Here is a 21,379-nt window from a genome sequence, read left to right on the forward strand (position 1 = left end):
TTAGATAAAACAAAAGTGGAAACTTTGTAAGTTATAAAAATATTCACTTGAAAAACTTATTTAAATTACTCTTTTGAACTTGAAACTTATTTTGTGATTTATTTTTTAAAAGAAGATTCAATATAATCAAACATTATTAGAAAACTTACAGAAATTTCATTAGTTAATTTGGAGTAATATATTTAGATACACTCTAGCTTGTAATACTACATTTTTTATCAAATTTTGGTATGTCCAAATACATTCACATACATGTATCTCGTGATATAAGGATAAGTGCAATTTATTCTAGATATACGGTATCCACTAACCCTAAATCATCTTCAGTAATAGCAGCAATTCAGATATTTGAAAACTTGGACATTTTTGTCCCTGAAGCTCAGCTGTGGTTACTGAAACTGATATGTAGAGCTTAACTGCATGCTCTGGAGTCTTCTATTGTTTTCCCTCGACTTGAGGAGGATACTTTGGTCATACCAGCAAAATATTTACTAATTTTTTGGTGCTGATTGAAAAATCTGAAAAGCTTGTGATTATTTCCAATTTTTTTAATTTGGGAAATTCTGACTGATTGTTGATTTGTTGTCGAAAGATAACTTTTTTTTATGTAAAAATTGTTGAAAAAGATGATTTTAGATCTCAAAAGAAAATATTCATACCTATGTCTAGGTTCATTTAATTATACCTTTTGATGAATATTTAATATGTTAATTATTCTAACATATTTTTTATGATTATTAAATGTCCTAAATAGTCTTGTTTGACCTTTTTCCTACCTAAATAGTCTTGTTTGACCTTTTTCCTAACTCCTGGCTATTTATAACACATATATTAATTATGAGTCATTTCTTTATTACAATTCTAAATTAAATTGTAATTACCACTTTATTTACATTAATTTTATACATTGAAGGCAGATTTTTTTATTCAATTTACACCCTATATATGTTCTTTTGTTTGTGTTTGGCAGTAGATGATAGACACACTTCAAGCTATGAGAATTTTCTAGAATATTCGTGATGAAGTATTTTGTGTAAGATTTCCACGATTTTAAGGATATTTTATATATTTTATTTTCTTACAAAAAATACTACTAATCGATAAAATTGATAGAGTGGTGATCAACACTGGCAAACGAACAAGGTAATAATCAAGAGACAATGGGGGATTTGGTTTGATGTGTACAAGGAAGCCAAATGACAAGTTCAAGCATACTCCATGTAAGTCTTCAACTGGGAGAATAATTGGACTTTTTGTGTTCATGAAGAAGGTATGTGACAATACTATATATTTAAAGTTTTAATATATTTGTGTGCGGAAAATTGAGCCAATAGATTTCTCAACGTTGAAGAAAATTTGGAGAAATGATAATTCTGCTAAGAAAAATTTGACTAAGCAGATGATATATTTGTGTGGTCATTTCTCAAGTTAATCTTGTGGGCTTGTGACTAATATGTAAAAGATTGGGTGTTAGATTTGAATGGTACCAAGTATATTTGTGCATTACACCCAAGTTGAAGAACAAGAAAAATGATTTATATATGTTGGAAATTCTAGAACTATTTACGTTCTTGGAATGGAAAAGTTTTTCTTATTAAACTCTCATATGAAAAATATTGATATTATCTGAGGTAGGTGATATATATGATTTAATATTCGGGTCAATTATTCTTATGAAATTATGATAAAAGGTTGAAACCTTTTATTTGAGTTAGATAAGATTTAACAAAATGATTGTGTTTGTGGGGAAAAAAATTATAGTCATAGTTTTTTGTTCTTAATGTTTATCAAAGTTTGAAAATAGGTATACATAAATACTGAAGGACTTAATATTGTCTACACTTGGATGCTGCTATTTTTGGTTCATGTTATTCTAGAATACTCAAAATAAATTGTTTAAAAGTTATTTTTTTGAATTTTACTATTATCATGTTGTTCATGTGTAAATCTCCCATATAATATTTTAGTATATTAACTTTAGTGAATTATCTTTCTAAATTTGAATTTATATATGGACACAAGTTTATGCTTTGGAATGATTTAGTAATTTATATATGCTTACTGTTTGACAGAATACTTTAGAGTCCATTAACTTATAACAACTTAGTGAGTGGCTAAGTAAATAAGTAATCATATATGGATTTCTTTATGCATAAATTTGTGTTGAAATTGAACACACTAAGAAATTACATGTTTGTGTTTCTGAGCATTTAAATTTTAGATTTAATTCTTTCGAATTTCTTGAGACTTGTATAAATAATGACTAAATGTGAAAAGTATTATGGTCACATTTGTGAATATTTTCTCTACATATACAAAAGGTTTTTGTTGAGAAATAAAGAGATGAAGTTTTTGACATTTTAATTTATAAATTTATATGTTACATCCAAAATTTAAAACTTTATGAAAAGGTTATCCCTTGTTATGAACTACTTGAAAGTGTGAGGCTGTTTTATTAAGATTGTGCTATATATAATTTTAAGAAAAGAAAAATAGAATCTAAGTTTTTTAATTGTATATTAATAAATGTTACATATACATATATGTGATAATCAATTGTGACATAGGTTCATTTAATTATACTTTGTTGATGAATATTTAATATGTTAATTATTCTAACATATTTCTTATGACTATTAAATGTCCTAAATAGTCTTGTTTGACCTTTTTTCCCAACTCCTGGCTATAACATATATCAATTATGAGTCATTTCTTTACTACAATTCTAAATTAAATTGTAATTATCAGTTTATGTACATTAATTTTATACATTGAAGGCAGATTTTTTATTCAATTTACACCCTATTTATGTTCTTTTGCTCGTGTTTGGCAGTAGAAGATGAACACGCCTCAAGTTATGAGAATTTTCTAGAATATTCATAATAAAATATTTTTCGGTAAGATTTTTAACAATTTTAAGAATATTTCATATACTTTATTTTCTTACGAAAAATACTACTAATCGATCAATCGATAGGGTGGTGATCAACACTGGCAAACGAACGAAGTAATAGTCAAGAGACAATGAGGAATCTGGTTTGATGTGTACAAGGGAGCCAAATGACAAGTTCAAGCATATATACTCCATGTAAGTCTACAATTGGGAGAATAATTGGACTTTTTGTGTTCATGAAGAAGGTATGTGACAATACTATATATTTACAGTTTTAATAGATTTGTGTGTGGTAAATTGAGCTTATATATTCCTTAACGTAGAAGAAGATTTGAAGAAATGATAATTCTGCTGAGGAAAAATAAATTTGACTAAGCAGATGATATATTTATGTGGTCATTTCTCAAGTAAATCTTGTGGCTAATATGTAAAAGATTGGGTGTTAGATTTGGATGGTACAAGTATATTTGTGCATTACACCCAAGTTGAAGAAGACGAATAATTTATAAATATTAGGGATTCTAGAACTACTTACGTTCTTAGAATGGAAAAGTTCTTCTTATTAAACTCACATATGGAAAATATTGATATTATCTAAGGTGGTATATATGATTTAATATTCGGGTCAATGATCCTGAAAATATGATAAAAAGTTAACATTTTATTTGAGTTAGCTAAGATTTAACAAAATAATTAAAATGATTTAACAATAAATGAAAATTCTAAGTTAAAAAATAACTTAGAAACCCTTTAAAAAGCAAACCCCGAAATTCTAATCAACACATAATTACTGGAATCTCACGAGAAGAACAAAAATACACATAATCAAAGAGGGATAACATATATTAACACATAATTGTTAGATATAGCAAGAAATTAAAAATTCTAACTCGGAAAATAAACTTAGAAAACCTTAAAGCTAGCAGTTGATAGCAAATCTTAACACATAAAGAAAACAACTTATATTTAGCAAGAAATGAAAATTTTTAGTCGAACAATAACATAGAGAAATACTTTAAAAGGCTGAACCCCAAACCCTAATAAACACATTAATATTTAAAAATATTACAAGAGAGGAATAAAATTACAAATAATCGACTAGAGATAATTAAAAAATGACATATTTTACAATATTTAGAGTAGCTAAGACAGATGATATTAGCCTGGTGACATAATGCTTTGTTTTGCTTACTGTTTGATAGAATGTTTTAGAGATCATTAACTTATAACAATTGTATTGAGTGGCTAAGCTATCATATATGGGTTGCTTTTGATGCATAAATTTGTGTTGAAATTGAACATACTAAGAAATTACATGTTTGTGTTTTTTGAGCATCTAAATTTTAGACTTAATTCTTTTGAATTTCTTGAAACTTAAATAATACTAGATGTGAAAATTATTATTGTGTCACATTTGTGAATATCTTCTCTACATATACAAAAGGTTTTTGTTGAGAAACAAAGAGATGAAGTTTTTGACATTTTAATTTATAAATTTGTATGCTACATACAAAATTGAAAACTTTATTAAAAAGTTATTCCTCTATTATGAAATATTTGAAAGAATAGGAATGTTTTATTAAGGTTGTGCTACATAATCGTAAGAAAAGAAAAATAGAATCCAAGTTTTTTTAATTGTATGTTAATAAATGTTGCACATACATATTTGTGATAGTCAACTGTGATGTGATTGATGTAACGTTAGAGTGGGAAAAATATTAATGAATTATTAAAATTTATTATATTTCTCATGTTCTTGTTGAAAATGATATTGCTTCTTGATACATTATTTTGGAAAGAAATCATTGGTGATGCATGAGCGGTGCAGTATTAAATAAATTTAATATTTTATTGTACTACAACTCTAGAAGGGTACAATGATGCAATGTGTATCTCAAAATTCGGTAGTAATTATGACTATTGATGACGGTGTCGTAATATAAAAGGCAACTAATTAGAGTTAGTTGTTGTGGAGTTGATTAGTGATCATACTAAGTGGTTAAGACAACTCTTAGTGTGTATTCCAATTGGAATAAAACTAACATTTTCTGTGGTAAAATTAGATACATGTATTTGAGACATAATGTGATAAAACATATAATACAAATTATTATTTGTAGTTAGGATGAATGTGATCAATTCATAGACCAAAAGAAACTTCGAGGGGAGTGAGACTTTTTATTATTTTAGAAGATCAACAATGATGGTAACCCAACCTATGTAATTGGAGATCACTTGAATTAAGTTCATAGGGGTAATAACAACTATTAGCTGATCAAGTAAGCACTATTAAATTATGTCTCTCCTATGATGTGTAAATATAGTGCAACAATATGCAAGGCAAAGTGAGGTTGAGTTAAACTCTTAATCGAAATCATATCCTTTATAGGTGATGTATTATTCCGTAGAATACACTTGATGATTGAACCTATATGAATGTAGAGTGGTACTGCTCCTATAAAATTATGACAAATTTCAAGAGCACTCGTGAATATCAGGATAAGCGCATGGCCTCTTAGCGCAAAATCGCAATAACAACAAAGATTGAGCAGGTATAATATGATAGAATAAGGCACTGAACTTACAAAAGAATTATTGATTCATTAAAGTTCTAAACTTCACTAATTATTCTAAAAGTTTAATCTTGTTTACCTATCAAAATAAAAGAAGACAATACCAATTATGTTCCTGTAGGCTATAGCATCTATAGGTAATAGGTATACGTGTTGGTAATGGGCGCTTAGTTGAGTGTTGTAGAGGAGAAGTTCTTACAAACACCAAAAATTACTTTAGATTTGAACTTGAAAGTGAGGTTGAAAGCTTGATGTATACCGCTTTTAGGCTGTGCTTTCAGAGAACATATTTGTGGTTGGTAGTATTGGAAAGTTGGTTTTGAGAACTATGCCCTCAATGCCTTTGGTATAATAGCAAAGGTAGTACAACATGGACATGAGGTGCACGCACGTCATGAGCTCAAACTCTATTGTGAACGGGGTTTAGTATTTAAGTAAAAAAGGATGGAACGTGATTCATTATCCATTGAGCTTTTGAGACAAAAACAACAGATTTATCGGTAAAAAAAAATAGGTTTCGAAGTTTTGACTACACTATCTTGCAATCTAAAAAGAAAAATAACCTAAAAACACATTATTTTAGCATAATTTCTAAAACTCTCTACCATTTTTTAAAAAATCAAAAATCTCTTCTCGAATACATCACTCTCCTCTTGCTGATACATCATATCCCTCTCAAATACATCACTCCCCTGATACATCCTCACCTATGTATACAGATGTCTGCTAATGTATTCGGAAGTCCAGTGATATGTATCCGGATGTCATATCCCCTCACGGATACATCCCTCACCTATGTATCTGAAAGTCCATTGATGTATCAGGAAGTCCAGTAATGTATTTGAAATCCATAAATTTTAAGAGATTTTTGTAATTTAAAAAAGAATAGGAAAATAATGTAATTAGCTCTTAACACTATGAGGTTTAAGTAAATTATGCATATTTAAAACCTTATTTCTTTTCTTGATGTTTGAGCGGAATATCAATACTTTGATATGTCCATTGGTCTACGAGACTACAAGGTCGAAATAAAGACAGTAGGTGCATAGGATTCCTTTAATGACGGGGTGATTGTTTTGGTGAAGGGAAGTTTAACAGGGAGAGATAAGTTAAAAAGGAAATTCGCCTCGACATTTTTCCTTGCTCCACAAGACGACGGTTATTTTGTTTCGAATGATGTTTTTAGGTATGTAGAAGAAAATGAGATTGATACCGTCTCAGAAATGATTAATCAAACTGAGGATGTGTAGTTAGAGGTTCCGACCCCTGATCCAAGTTGGATCTCTTCTCTAAATCAATAAGTGTAGTTGTTCTTGTATTCTCTTAGAATCTTTTACTATTTTCATTTTGAATCCAAAACCTACTCATGTCGTTGATCTCCCAAATCTCGACCAAGTTGGCTCACATGTAGAAGAAGTTCAACATGTTGAGGAAACGGCCAACGACTCTTTGGAAGATGGGAGACACGTTGGTGATGAAAGATAGATTGTTGTGGAAACTGAATCTCATTTCAACGAGGATCAGAACCCTACAAATACAGAATCCGCTAATTTTGTTGCCCAAGAGGATGCTCCAAAGAAGTCATATGCATCAATTGTCACTTCACAAAAAAGAAAGGGCCATCCAAATTCTAGGTACCCACTAATACTTCCAGAATGGCTCCTCCAAAGGCTGTAAAACAGCCGGTTGCTGCAGTAGCACAAACTGCAGCTCTTGAAGCATCAAATCCTACTGCCCCTAGTGGAATTGATGTACCTAAAACTAATCATGATACTGAAGATGAATGTATAATTTCTTTGAAACTTGCCTGAAATATACTCATTACTTCCATCTTGTGATGGACACATCTATACGTGAAAAAATGGAATAGGGATGTTCGTATTTAATTTTTGGGCAAATGAAGGAGCAAGATAAGTAGATGTGTTTTGAGTTTGATCTAGATGTTGGGTTATTTTATCTACTGGCATTGTTATGCTTATTCTGCTTTCTGACTTTCTCATTGTTTACAGTGTCTCTGTAAGAGTACATTGTCATCTGATTTACTTCGATTTTAATTCTTGGAGCTGAGGGATACTCCATTTATGTCCGCAATTTGCCTCTAGATGTTTCTGTATCCTAACTCGAAGCTGAATTTAAGAGATACAGGCCTATTAAGAAAGGAGGTGTACAAGTTAGAAGTAATAGGGTTGGTTCAACATACATTATATTCAGCTTGGTTCACTAACACCTACAGATTGTTATCATGTGTCCACTTATTCTCTTTGCTGCAGCAACAAGGATTCTGATTTGGCTTTGTTGAATTTGAAAATGTGAGCTCCATGAACCACCCATACAGGTTTGTGCTCCCTGAAATATCATTGCATCTTTTTTCTAGAATTTAGAATGTGTTTACTTCCTAGACTCGTTAGTACATGATATGTTGCATCATTAGTCTCTACAAGAAGATGCATGATGAACCCTTGATAACCTTGTAGAGTGAATGTACATGGTTAAGATAGTAGAGAAGTAATAATAACAATACTGATAAGGGAACTAGACAACGCTTGATCATCTACTAACTTTCTACCCTAATCCTCGACCTCCCTATCATCCTATCTAGGGTAATGTCCTCGGTAATCTGCAGTGTCATTCCTGTCTAATTTTCTGTCAACAGCAACTTTCTTCTAAATTTTGTGATTATTCATCCCAGGATAAATAATCCCACAAAAGTAACCAATGGGACAATACAAACAGCTGAACAGCTGTAGTTTGGACGGGCATCCAAAGTGAGAAATAAAATTTAGACATTCCATCAAACCATTTTTCCTGTACATAATTCGGAAATACTAACATTAAGCGCTGCGAGTTAACTGTGAAAAACAAGTGACGGGCCACCTACACAAAAAAATGATCCCCAACACTTGGGTAAACAGGGGGGGCAACGCTTAGGTAAACAGGGGGGGAGAGAACACTAAGTAATGTCAATGTCAACTTTGATTAAGTTGATATCACTAGTTCACTACACAGCTAAACTGTTCCGCTGCTTGCACACTGGCAAACAAATAAACTAGATCAAAATTTACCACCAAAAAATTTATCCAGCCACATAAACTATGTTGTAGCAGAACTCTGACTAGGGCCACCTCTCCATCCCCCTCTCCCTCTTATTTGATAGCCTTCACCACCACGTCCACCTTGAACCCTACCACGCCCTGAAAAATCACGTCCTCCGAATTCACTTCTCCCATAGCTCCGACCTCCACCAAAGTTTCCGCGGACCCTGAAATTGTCATTTCGGAATATTCCTCTTCTAGGAGAGAAACGGCCTCTAACACTACCAACTGTAACATCAAATTGAAAAAACAGGTTTATAATTTTATATGAAAAAGTCATGGTCCAACTAACTCTCAACAGTTTGATGGTATGAATAGATTGCAGAATTTGATGTCTGATTTTTTTTATGCGAACTCAACATCCAAAACTTTTAAAGATAATACACTCTTAAACTTACCTCTAGTTGTAGTTCTCTTCATCTCGACAACAGTTTGACGAGCCCCCATGATAATGGGTGAAGCCTAGAAAGAAAAAAAAAAGAATAGTCACAGTAATGCATCTTCATATCATGTACTAACAAGTCTAGGAAGTAAACACATTCTAAATTCTATAAAAAGATAGCCTGTGCAATGATATTTCAGGGAGCACATACCTGTATGGCATTGTTCATGGAGCTCACATCTTCAAATTCAACAAAGCCAAAGCAGAATCCTTGTTGCTGCAGAAAAGGGAATAAGAGGACACATATTAACGATCTGTAGGTCAGTGAACCAAGATGAATATAAGGTGTGCTGAACTAACCCTATTACTTCTAACTTGTACACCTCCTTGCTTAATAGGCCCATATGTCTTAAATTCAGCTTCAAGTTGGGCTACAGTAACATCTAGAGGCAAATTGCGGACATAAATAGAGTATCCCTCAGCTGCAAGAATTAAAATTTAAGTAAATTAGATGACAATGTCCTCTTAATGGGACTGTAAGAAATGAGAAAGTCAGAAGCAGAATAAACCTGACAATGCAAGTAGATAGAATAATCCAACATCTAGATCAAACTCAAAACACATCTACTTATTGTGCTCCTTTATTTGCTAAAATCATTAAATACGAACATCCCTATTCCATTTTTTCTGACATATAGATGTGTCCATCACAAGATGGAAGTAATGAGTTTTTTTCAGACAAGTTTCAAGAAATTATACCTTCATCTTCAGCATCATTAGCTTCAGGTACGTCGATTCCACTAGGGGTAGTAGGATTTGATGCTTCAGGAGCTGCAGTTTGTGCTACTGCAGCAACCGGCTGCTTTTCAGCCTTCGGAGGAGCCATTCTGGAAGTATTGGTGGGTACATAGATTTTGGTTGGCCCTTTCTTTGTTTGTGAACTGACAATTGATGCATATGACTTCTTTGGAGCATCCTCTTGGGCAACAGAATTAGCTGATTCTGTATTTGTAGGGTTCTGGTCCTCGTTGAAATGGGATTCAGTTTCCACAACAATCTCTCTTTCATCAGCAACTTGTCTCCTATCTTCCAAAGAGTCATTGGCTTTTTCCTCAACATGTTGAACTTCTTCTGCATGTGTGCCAGCTTGGTCGAGATTTGGAGGATCAACCACATGAGTAGGTTCTGTATTCAAAATGAAAATAGTAAAATATTTTAAGAGAATACAAGAACAAGTACACTTATTGAATTAGAAAAGAGATCCAACCTGGATCAGGGGTCAGAACCTCTGACTGCACATCCTCAGTTCCATTAATCACTTCTGAGACGGTATCAATCTCATTTTCTTCTACATACCTAAAAACATCATTCAAAACAAAATAACCCTTGTCCTGTGGCGCAAGGAAAAATGTCTGGGCGAATTTCCTTTTTAACTTATCCCTTCCGGTTAAGCATCCAGTCACCAAAACAATCACCCCATCCTTAAATGAATCCTGTGCATCTGCAGTCTTTATTTCGGCCTTGTAGTTCTTGTAGTCCAATGAACATATCAAAGTGTTGATATTCTGCTCAATCATCAAGAAAAGCGATAAGTTTTTACATATTGCAAGATAATATTCAATTTATCACCTTATTATACAAGTCTTGCTAATGATTCTTCAATTTTATTTTATTTTTGGTTTCCCACCCGGTGTCCGGAGCCCACATTGGAGCTTCGATTAAATCCGGATCGCGCACTGCAGGGCCCATCCGGGGGTGGGGCTCCCAACATGATTTTCTCAATATCGGGGGTGGCGCTCTGACTAATGATTCTTCAATTAATATCTCTAAACAAGATTTTTAAAAAGGTGCAACAAAGAACAATACAAGAAATACACTTTTGGCATGCTACAAATCATGTAAATTTAGTAACACTTTAAGTACACAATGAGTTGATTTAAGGCAATAGATACGAGGAAGGCATTTTCTAGACCAAGGGAATTCTCCAAGTCTCAAAAAAATTTGTTGCCAGCTCTAACACCCAATGATCTACTTATCAAAAGAAGATACCAAGGACCTTGGAACTTCTATATGTTGTAAGACAGACAGGTTTTACACATTTCTTAATCTCTGACAAGGACTTCTAACTTCGGGATAGCAACAGTTCCTCTCGGTCATATTCTGTCATATACAGAGTGGACAGCATGAATTGAAGTCATAACTTCAAAACCCATTTTTTATGACCGAAAATCTGTTGTTTCTGTCTCCGAAACTCAATGGATAATAGGTCACATTCCACCCTTCTTTACTTAAATACCAAACCCGGTTCACAACAGAATTTGAGCTCATGACGTGCGTGCACCTGTACATGTTGTACTACCTTTGCTATTATACCAAAAGCATTGAGGGCCAGTTCTCAAAACCAACTTTTCCAATACTACCAACCAAAAAAATGTTTTCTGAAAGCCCAACCTAAATTAATTTTGAGACTAACTCCACACACTGCTTTCTAAGACCCCACCAAGTTGTTACATCAAACTTTTAACCTCGCTTTCAAATTCATGAACCAAACGTTACATGACTTTGTCAAATTGAAAGTAATTTTTGGTGTTAGTAAGCACATCTCCTCTACAACATCAACTAAGTGCCCATTTCCAACAAGTATACCTACAGCGTCATGTACCCATTTCAATTTTCTCAAACAGGAAGTAGGAAATTAATTGGTATTATCTTCTTTTATTTGGATAGGTAAACAATTGGTGCTATCTATTTTTTACATACAGAAGAAATATATCTTTCAACAACAAATTAACAATCACTCAGAATTTCCCAAATTAAAAAAATGGGAATAACCACAAGCTTTCAGACTTTTCAATCCGCACCACAAAATTAGTAATTTTTTTGCTGGTATGACCAAAGTATCCTCCTCAAATCGAGAGAAAAGAATAGAAGACTACAGAGCATGCAGTTAAGCATCAAAATCTGAAAGCTCTACATATCAGTTTCAGTAACCACAGCTGAATTTCAGAGGCCAAAAATGTCCAAGCTTTCAAATATCTGTATTGCTGCTATTAATGGAGATGATTTAGGGCAAGTGGAAGAAACATTCAAAAGGGTTTTTTGTCATGAGCAAGTATACGGCAATTTTTTTGAGAAAGAAACGAAATGAATACCAAACAAATCCAGCAAATACATTTGCAGCACTACTTACTATTCACTGCACAGTGCCAGTTCTTAAAATCATTTTTTTTTTCTAAAATCATATCTCACACAAGACGTAGGATTTTGATACTGACCCACCTCTCAAGACGTACTTCAGAAGAAAATATCGACAAAAGGATAAAGAGTTGAGTTCTGGACAAACATAACTGCTACAGCAATTGTCTAGCAACTGTTCCCTGGATTTGCTCCAGCAGTTGGTCTAGCAGTTATTATTCCTAGTTTGTAGTTTATGGTGTCAGTCTTATCCTATTATGTTCTCTATATATATGTAATTAGGATTAGTTATTTGGGGTAAGTAATTAAGAATTAAAACTACTATATTCTGGAGTCTTGTCCTCTCCATATGGACAACTTTATTGGTATAATTGTTTTTAAGATTCTTGCACAAACTATTGTCACTAAATTTACTTGCTTTGTTCTATTTCTTTGGTTCTCTACTTCTGGTTACCATCAGTTTTGGTATCAGAGCAGATCAATCTAACATGGTCAATAACAGATTGTCTAATTCACAAGAAGGCGTTCCCAATGTTGAATCTCTTGCCCAACAATTATTTGCCACAGCATTTAAACTAGATACAACAAACTCACCGGCAGCAGATGTTGCAACATTGAATGCCTAGACTAGTTGCCCTCAACAAGAATTCAGTCACCGAAACCGTAATAGAGGAAAATTGGCAAGAAAAGGAAGACATTGATAGTCCAGCTTGGCCAAAAAATCCTTCCCGGAGGCCATAAACAAATGACGATGGATTTTGAAAGCAGAAAAATACTTCTGCTATTATCAAACTCAAGAGGAACATTAAGTTGACATCGCAGCGATGTATTTGGAAGGGGATGCTCTGGATCTCTTTTCTTGGATAAATCGTGAGCGAACTTTACTTTATTGGGAAGAACTTGTTAAAGCATTGCAGGTAAATTGCAGAGTTTCAAAATCCCAACGAGCACCTTTCTAACATTCAACAAACAGGTTTTATACAGGAGTATCGTCAAGAATTTGCAAAACGTTCGTCTAGGGTCACAAACTGGCCAGATCACTGTCTCTTAGCGGTGTTCCTGAATGGGTTGAAAGAGGAACTTAAATCTGATGTTAGGATTTACAAACCTAGAATAGTTTACAGGGCTATGAGTTTGGCACTTGAATTTGAAAATAAATTAGGCCCAACTCGCAGCAACAGAGTGCCTAATTGGACCCCAATCAACAGACCCACTGTACAAAAACCATTGAATTCTATTAGACACACCCAGAACAATTCTTCCTCTACACATCACAATCAACGCAGCAATGTTTCTTCCAACCCAGCCATTTCCCAACCTCTTCAAACGCGAACATGGGAACTGAGAGGAGAAATCTTATGGCACAAGGACTTTGTTATCATTGCCATCAGAAATTTGCACCGGTCATAGATGCAAATCTGCAAAACTATCTCTCATGGACATTACCAGAGGAAATCAATTGGAAGAGGTTGACGAGGTCAATCCAGTAGTTGGTGATAACCCTCAAGAAACAGATGTTGCTGAAATTTCTTTCCATGCCATTTTGGGACAGTCAGTTGGTGCTAAGATGAAGCTTTAGGGTGAGATCAACCATAGAAAGGTTTTAATACTTGTGGATAGTGATTCCACACGGGCTGAATCCATTGTGAAGGAGCATAATTTACCAGTAGAAATAGTTCCAACATTCGGTGTGCAAATGGGGAATGGACACATCATATGCTGCAAAAAAGTTTGCCGGAATCTTCAAATTCAATTGTCGGGCTTTACCATCACTTAGGATTACTACCCTTTTGCAATTGGAGGGGCTGATTTGGTTTTTGGTATCAAATGGTTGGCTTCTCTCAAGACAATTCAAGCTAACTAGAAGGATAATTTCATAATTTTCAATTGGCAAGGGAAACATTACAAATTGCAAGGCTTGAGATCAACAGATTCAGCCACAGCTTCCCTCCAATCTTTTAACATGCTATCAGAAGCTCCATGTAATCCAATCCAAACACTTTTAGATGAATTTCAGTTTGTGTTTTCTGAACCAACATCTCTTCCACCATTTAGAGCACATTCTCATGCTATTCCTCTGCTACCAAATTCTAAACCTCCAAACATCAGACCTTATCATTACCCACATGGTCAAAAAACTGAAATTGAGAACCAAGTTGCAGCTTTATTAAAATTTGGTTTCATTCGTCCTAGTACAAGTCCCTTTGCTAGCCCAGTTCTGCTAGTGAAAAAGAATGATAACTCTTGGCAGCTTTGCGTGGATTACTGTAGCCTAAACAAAATCACTGCCCCGGACAAATATCCCATTCCCAATATTGATGAGTTATTAGATCAGTTACATGGAGCCACAAATTTATCTAAAATTGAACTTCTTTCAGGATACCATCAAATTCGTGTCCAACTTGATGATGTCTATAAAACTGCCTTTAGCATTCATTCAGGCCATTATGAGTTTCTTGTAATGCCTTTTGGACTCATTCAAGGCGCCATGAATGATCTTTTCAGGCCATACCTTAGAAAATTTGTCCTAGTGTCCTTTGACGATAATCTAATCTATAGTCCTGACCCTCAAACACACCAACAACACCTTCAAACAGTCCTGCATATTCTTTCTGTCCGTTCCTTTTTTGCTAATCCAAACAAATGTTTATTTGGTCAACACCAAATTGGTTTTTTGGGTCATGTGATTTCTCAAGATGGAGTCGCCGTGGATTCGATTTGCGGTGTTGGAATGGCCTGTTCCAAAGAATGTTAAGAAACTTCACGGTTTCTTAGGTCGCTTTGTTAAGAACAATTGGATCATCGCTCGTCCTTTAACAGAATTGACCAAGAAAGATGCTTTTTCCTGGCATGCAAAAGTGGAAGAGGTTTGCCAAAATTTTAAGAGGATCTTGACATCAGTACCGGTGCTTCGTCTTCCCAACTTTACTCAACAGTTTACAGTTGAGTGTGATGCTTCATCTGATGGGGTTGGGGCTATTTTACTGCAACAGTGTCATCCAATAGCCTATTTCAGTAAGGGATTTTCCTTTTCTACTCGCATTAAATCTACTTATGATCGTGGATTGCTGACTTTGGTCCTTGCATTGCAAAAATGGAAGCATTATCCATTGGGTCGGCATTTTATTGTCACTACTGGCCATTGTTGCTAAAGTATCTCTTGCAGCAGTGGGTGACTACTGCTAAACAACAACATTTGTTGTTTAAATTATTGCCTTTTGATTTCACTATTGTCTATAAGACAGGAAGTGAAAACAAAGGAACTGATGCCTTAATCTCGTCGCCCTCAACATGCTCATTTTTTTACTTTGGTGATGCCTATTCCATTAGATTTCAGTGATTTGAGAGAAACAATTGAAGCTGATCCATATACTAAGCAGATTCGAGATCAACTTATTCTGATCCACTAATTCATCCTGATTTCTCGTTGTCTGCTAACCATCTTTACTACAAATCTTGGCTGGTTATTCCTGATTATCCTGAGCTCAAAGCCAAGATTTTAGCAGAGTCACATGATTCTCCAACAGGAAGGCACGGAGGATACTTGAAAACTCTCAAAAGGGTATCTGCAAAAATTTTCTGGCCTTGTTTGAAGCATGATGTTCAGTTGTTTGTCCAGAATTGTTTGATATGCCAGCAATATAAATATGAAACGTTAGCTCCAGCTGGTCTCATACGGCCTGTACCCGTTCCTAACAGAGTTTGAGAGGATATCTCCCTTGATTTTCATTGTTGGACTTCCTCCTTCTAATGGTTTTGATACTATTTTTGTGGTGGTTGACAGGTTTAGGCAAACACAGCCATTTTCTTGCTCTATCTCATCCCTTTACTGCTAAAACAGAGGCTGGGGTTTTCTGTAAGGAAATTGTCAAGTTGCATGGTTTACCTCGTCCCATTCTTTCAGATCGTGATGTTGTCTTCACAAGTGCATTTTTGCAGGAACTTTCTCGCCTTAGTCGCACTCGTCTTTGTATGCGTACTTCATATCACCCCAATGCGACGGTCAAACGGAGGTGGGGTCAATCGATGCCTTGAAACTTACTTACGCTGTTTTGCTCATGACAAGCCAAAATCATGGCTTCAATATCTATCTTGGGCTGAATACTCTTTCAACAGTGGTTACCACTCTTCAGCCAATATGACTCCTTTCCAGATTGTGTATGGGAGGGAACCACCACTCTTGTATCCCTTTGTTCATGAAGAAACTAAAATTGCTGAACTTGAACAGTAGCTCGTGGAATGAGATCAAATGTTAGAGATACTACATTCCATTCCATGAAGGCTCAATCTAGAATGAAAACTCAAGCTGATTCCAAGCGGCACAACTTATCTTTTAATGTGGGTGATGCTGTTTTCCTTCATTTGCGACCTTATCGGAAGAAGAGTTCAGCCAAACGTCTTAATGAGAAGATTTCACCTCGATATTTTGGACCATACAAAATTGTTGGCAGAGTTGGTCCTATTTCTAATGAATTGCAGCTGCCTCAAACATCTAAGGTACATCCTATTTTTCATGTCTCACTGCTTTGTCCTGCTTGTAGTTGTTCTGATATTGCTTCCCCTCCACCCTTACCACTTTTGGGTGAATTGGAATTGATGGTGGAACCTGAAAAGGTTTTATCACATCGTCGGGTGAAAGAGGCAGGAGTGTCTATTCCTCCTAATGCCATTTGTATTTTCCCCAGCAGACCAAAAAAATAACAAAAATATACAAGAAGATAGATTGGTACAAGAGATAAGCATGAGTTAGTAGATGAAAAACTTGGTCGTCAATAACTTCTAGAGTTTTTGGCTTTGGGATCAACGACAGATAGATCATTAGACTTAGTTGATATTTCCGCTTGCACAACACCTTCCAGGACATTACGTATCATAAAAGTAAACAAATCAATTCTACTTATACTCACTTTCATTGTTGTCACGGATGTTATCACGCCATCAGCATCTGGGCGACTTAAGACACTCGAATCCTGGTAGAATCGGTACACTGACTCCGGGGAGTGATGCTGAATTTGATAATACTGCTCAACAAAAGCATTTCCAATGACTTGAGCAGAAGGTGGAGCTACAGTTTGCATGGCCATTCTGTAGAAATTCAACAAGAAGGTTGTCACTAAGAAACATCCATGTTGTCATTATTTGTGCAAGAAACAGACATCAGGTGCAAATATCAGTATAGTTCAAACAGAAAGTACAAGAATACATGTTACTCCACGGAGCAAAGAAAAAAGAAAGATGAAGATGGTCAGAATCTGAACATATAGGCAACATTGCTATGGGTTGGGAAATCAAACATGAAACATCCCCAGGATAACTTTGTCAGTTGTGTGACTATGATGCTAGATGCTAGGATATCACAAACAGGGTATACAAAATTAATCTTTGTACAACCTACATATTGAGGGTTTTCATTTGGTAGTTTCTAGTAGTTGGTAAAAGCCACGTACTTGCAAAAGAAAAGGTTAAGTCCTAATATAGCCTTATTAAGCCTCACTAATCAAAATATAGGGTGTGTTCAATATAAAGCAAAATCTCTCCAGGAAAATAAGTGAGTTTCTTACTTATGTTTTTGTGTTCAGTACATAAGCAAAAACTATTTGTATATAATCTAGACAAATACGATGGAGGTGGGAGTGGGGTAGGGTTGTGGGGATGCGGGCTACGGGGGTGGGAGTGAAGGTGAGGAGGACAATTAATGTGGAATGCCACTTGTGGGACATGTTTTACCTACTTCCACTAGGGAAGTTATTCTCCTTATTTTCAAGGAACTTGTGTTCCTAAAGAAAATGTTTTCCAAAAATTTTGACAAAATGAATATATGGGACAATTGGAAAACATTTTTTATTTTCCTCCATAACGAACACACCCATACACATGTATATTAAGCCCTAAATAACACATATTGACACAAGTGCATCGTCCATTAGTGACTAACAAGTCGACCAAAATAACAAACGAGCAACTCTGGGAGATGAACAAGACTAATGGGTAAAGACATGGCCGGCTCCAAGATAAAGCTAGTAAGGCTTGTTCTTTAGTTTGTGGGTGGGGTGGGGGTTCAAGAATTTTTGATTTGCTTACTCTTGACCAAACCATTTTTTTATTTCAAAATAGATTTGAACAATTTGAAGCATAAGATAATATTTTAGGTTTTCTATTTAGTAGTAAAAATTGAGATCATTAGATGACGTAAATTTGAAAGAACAATGATTTAACCTTTAATGTTCCTTAAAACATAATGGTCATTTTGCTATTGATGTCTAGACTCATTTTCTTAATTAAAAGTGTTAAGAAAAATAGTACAAGTAGAAGATAATACTCAAATCGATATAATGAATCAAATAGAAAGATTTGATTCTTTTTATTTTTATGACAAGAGAAACCCACAGCCGCTATCCTTTGGGTGCGAACAAGGTAAAACTCCCGCTACTATGCAATAGCTCGCAAACCACCTAGGAGAGGTAACCAACACTAGGCAAACCTTGGTGAGACGAGCTCAACCCAGAAAGAAAACCCCTTGCTTTCGCTGGCAAGGGATTTCGAACTTGAGACCTCCAACATGAAAGTCTCAAGCCCAAACCACTGGGCCACCCCGAAGGGTCAAAGATTTGATCCATTGAGCCACCTCGAAGGGTGAAAGATTTGATTCTTTCTTAAATGCTTATATTTATTTATTTTGATGATCATAGTGTCTGAGCCAGCTTTTGTGCACTTCAACTAATTCTATGCCACTTCTCATCAGCAACAAGTACCAGGTAACTCTGCCCACCAAGGGTAGACAGATGGGAAGAACCAATCTTAAATAATGATATTACTTATAGAACAATGTTTTCTTTTAGAATGGCCCTTGTAACGATTACCTCAGCGAAAAGAGTTTATTCAAAATTAAAATTGATAAAATCTTACCAAAGGTATATTATGTCCCAAGGAAGATTGAATGACTTGGTTATACAATCAATTGATAAAGAATTATTAGAAAAATCAATTATAAAAAATTATTAACAACTCTACATCTCAAAAAGCTAGAAAAATAGACTTCAAATAAAATATACTATATATGTAATGATTTTTAAAAAAAATTTAGACCTCAATTAAACTTTCACTTTAGGTCACTCATCTGCTTGAGCCGCCCCTGGTTACAGCACAAACGACAGCTACAAAACCCCTATTAAATTCACAACATTTTTTCGGAAGGAGCAGGTCTAGATTTAATTTCATGAATGCAACTCTAATGACTAGCAGAATTAAAATTCGTGAACAAGTAACAATTACAAGTAAGATAAATAACACGCAACCATAGATCCGTCTCAATTTTCATCACACAAAGCCCTTCATCCAAAGCAGAAACCAAACACTCAAAAAAAGGAAAAAAACATTTAAAAATAGCATTCAATCAATCGACATTTCCAAAGTAGAAACTTGCGATCTTACAAAATTGTTGATCATGAGGAACATGGCGATGCAAATGCATATTAAAAAAGAAAAAAAAGTTGTTTCTAGGAATTATTGAAGTTAACGCCAATCCAAATAGAGAAAAGTAACCGAGCAACTCAAACAGTTACATTAAATAAGCAGATCATTAACTGTTGGGGACCAAAAAGTGAAGATGAAGTACCCGAAATGGAAGTTGTAGAAGATGAAGTACCCGAAATGGATGTTGTAGAAGATGACGGCGGAGAGAACAAAGAGATTCAGTAATCAGTAACCTAGTGAGTGAGCAAAAAACTTATTTGTTACTTGCTTTGGAGAGAACGAACGAATATTTTGGAGTTTTGGCAAAAACACCCTCCAACTTTACTCAAAACTTTAGGTACATCCTTAAACTATCATAATTGACAAAATAAATCCTTAAAGTATTTAATACTTGGCAACTTCATCTATTTGTTTGACACCATTAGAAAACTAACGAAACCACCCATGTGCAAATCACACGACTACATCTGTGAAATCATGGGCCTAACTCACACCCCAAAAGCTAGCTCAAAGGGAGGAGGATTGTCCAAGCCTTATAAGGAGTCCACTCATCTCATTAATCACCAATTGTGAGACTTTTGTCATTCTTTAACACCCCACCTCACGCCTGGTGCTTAGCATCTATGCGTGGGCAATTTTTGATTTTAGGGGCCCCAACATCGGGTGAGATGGGTCCTACTCTGATACTATATGAAATAGGATTTTGGGTCTAACTCACACCCCAAAAGCTAACTCAAAGGGAGGAAGATTGTCCAAGCCTTATAAGGAGTCCACACATCTCATTAATCACCAATGTGGGACTTTTGTCATTCTTTAACAATGTCAATAGGCCCAAACCAATATTCAAAATGGCTTTCGTGACTTCACTCCATTTTCTACAAGACCAAGAAAAATTTCTTCTTCGAGCTTTATCATTGAAAATTTTCAAGTCATTAGAAATGATCATCAACTCCATCACATAGTCTTCTCTCACTCTTCTTCTGCCATAGCTTCTCCCAAGTCACTTATTGTCTTCTCACTTTTAGGTATAAATCGAACCGAAAAAAATGCTAGTGGGTTATTGGGTTAACGGGTTTTTAATGGTTTTACAAAAAAAAAACTATTGGGTTATAGGTTCGATTTTGATTTTTCATATTGGGATACTGGATAAATCCATAACCCATTAAGGTTGTAGTAATTTACTCCTTTACCCCTATATAAATATTCAATATTGATATCAGTACCTTACTGGTTACTACATTTGCTCTTTAGCCTTCAATTCATATTATTGTCCTAGTTCTTTAATTTGTGTTGCACTTGTATAGTACTATAGTTCTTTTCACATCACTTACTAATGTTTCTATTTTATGAGTATTATGTAAAGTTACGTTATTGTCTTGTCGTGCCAAATTATTGAAAAAGTCATATATGTATATGAGCAGTTAAGCCGAAAACTGAACCGTTAAGGACTAAAAACCAATAAACAGAAAACCAATAAAAATATTTTATTGGTTTGGTTATTGGTTTAGCATATTTAAAAACTAAAAACATGTAAACTGAACCAATAATACATAAAATCGAACTGGTCAACGCACGCCCCTACTTTTAGGGATTTAGTTAAAAGGCGATCTCTTGTTTCTCACCCACAAGAGTTTTTTGGCGCTTTGAAGGTGTGTACACTTGTGAACAATTACAAAGAATACGGAGACAATATTTCAATTGAGAAACAAATATGTATGTAGTTCTTAATGGAGTGTTATAATTATCAATCCATATTGATAGTTGTCCATAA

At 34.7% G+C, this 21,379-nt stretch overlaps 1 protein-coding gene and 1 pseudogene across 1 annotated transcript; one reads left to right on the forward strand and one right to left on the reverse strand.

Annotated features, from left to right (window-relative positions):
* The first annotated feature begins 6,432 nt into the window (after window positions 1-6,432).
* On the forward strand, window positions 6,433-8,213 carry LOC125836730 (nuclear transport factor 2-like; annotated as a pseudogene).
* A 328-nt stretch (window positions 8,214-8,541) lies between these two features.
* Window positions 8,542-19,769, reverse strand: LOC125836264 (nuclear transport factor 2-like). The gene is made up of 8 exons (XM_049515435.1): window positions 19,751-19,769; window positions 17,043-17,220; window positions 10,208-10,505; window positions 9,700-10,125; window positions 9,301-9,422; window positions 9,152-9,217; window positions 8,957-9,020; window positions 8,542-8,786 (listed from the first exon to the last, which is right to left on the reverse strand). The coding sequence occupies exons 2-8, from the start codon at window positions 17,217-17,219 to the stop codon at window positions 8,557-8,559; spliced, it is 1,383 nt and encodes a 460-aa protein (XP_049371392.1). The 5' UTR covers window position 17,220; window positions 19,751-19,769; the 3' UTR covers window positions 8,542-8,556.
* Between the last annotated feature and the right edge of the window lie 1,610 nt (window positions 19,770-21,379).

Source organism: Solanum verrucosum, unplaced genomic scaffold (genome assembly GCF_900185275.1).
Source record: "Solanum verrucosum unplaced genomic scaffold, falcon-dt-bn FXZP01000278.1, whole genome shotgun sequence".
NCBI classification, from domain to species: domain Eukaryota; kingdom Viridiplantae; phylum Streptophyta; class Magnoliopsida; order Solanales; family Solanaceae; genus Solanum; species Solanum verrucosum.

Bases quoted from the DNA above. Each gene is read 5' to 3' on its own strand.
- LOC125836264 (XM_049515435.1), bottom strand. From the start codon at position 17,219: ATGGCCATGCAAACTGTAGCTCCACCTTCTGCTCAAGTCATTGGAAAT. The intron at 9,423-9,699 runs GTATAATTTCTT...TAATTCTTGCAG, and splicing joins TAATGATGCTGAAGATGAAG to CTGAGGGATACTCTATTTAT. The intron at 8,787-8,956 runs GTAAGTTTAAGA...TTGATGTTACAG, and splicing joins GAAGAGAACTACAACTAGAG to TTGGTAGTGTTAGAGGCCGT.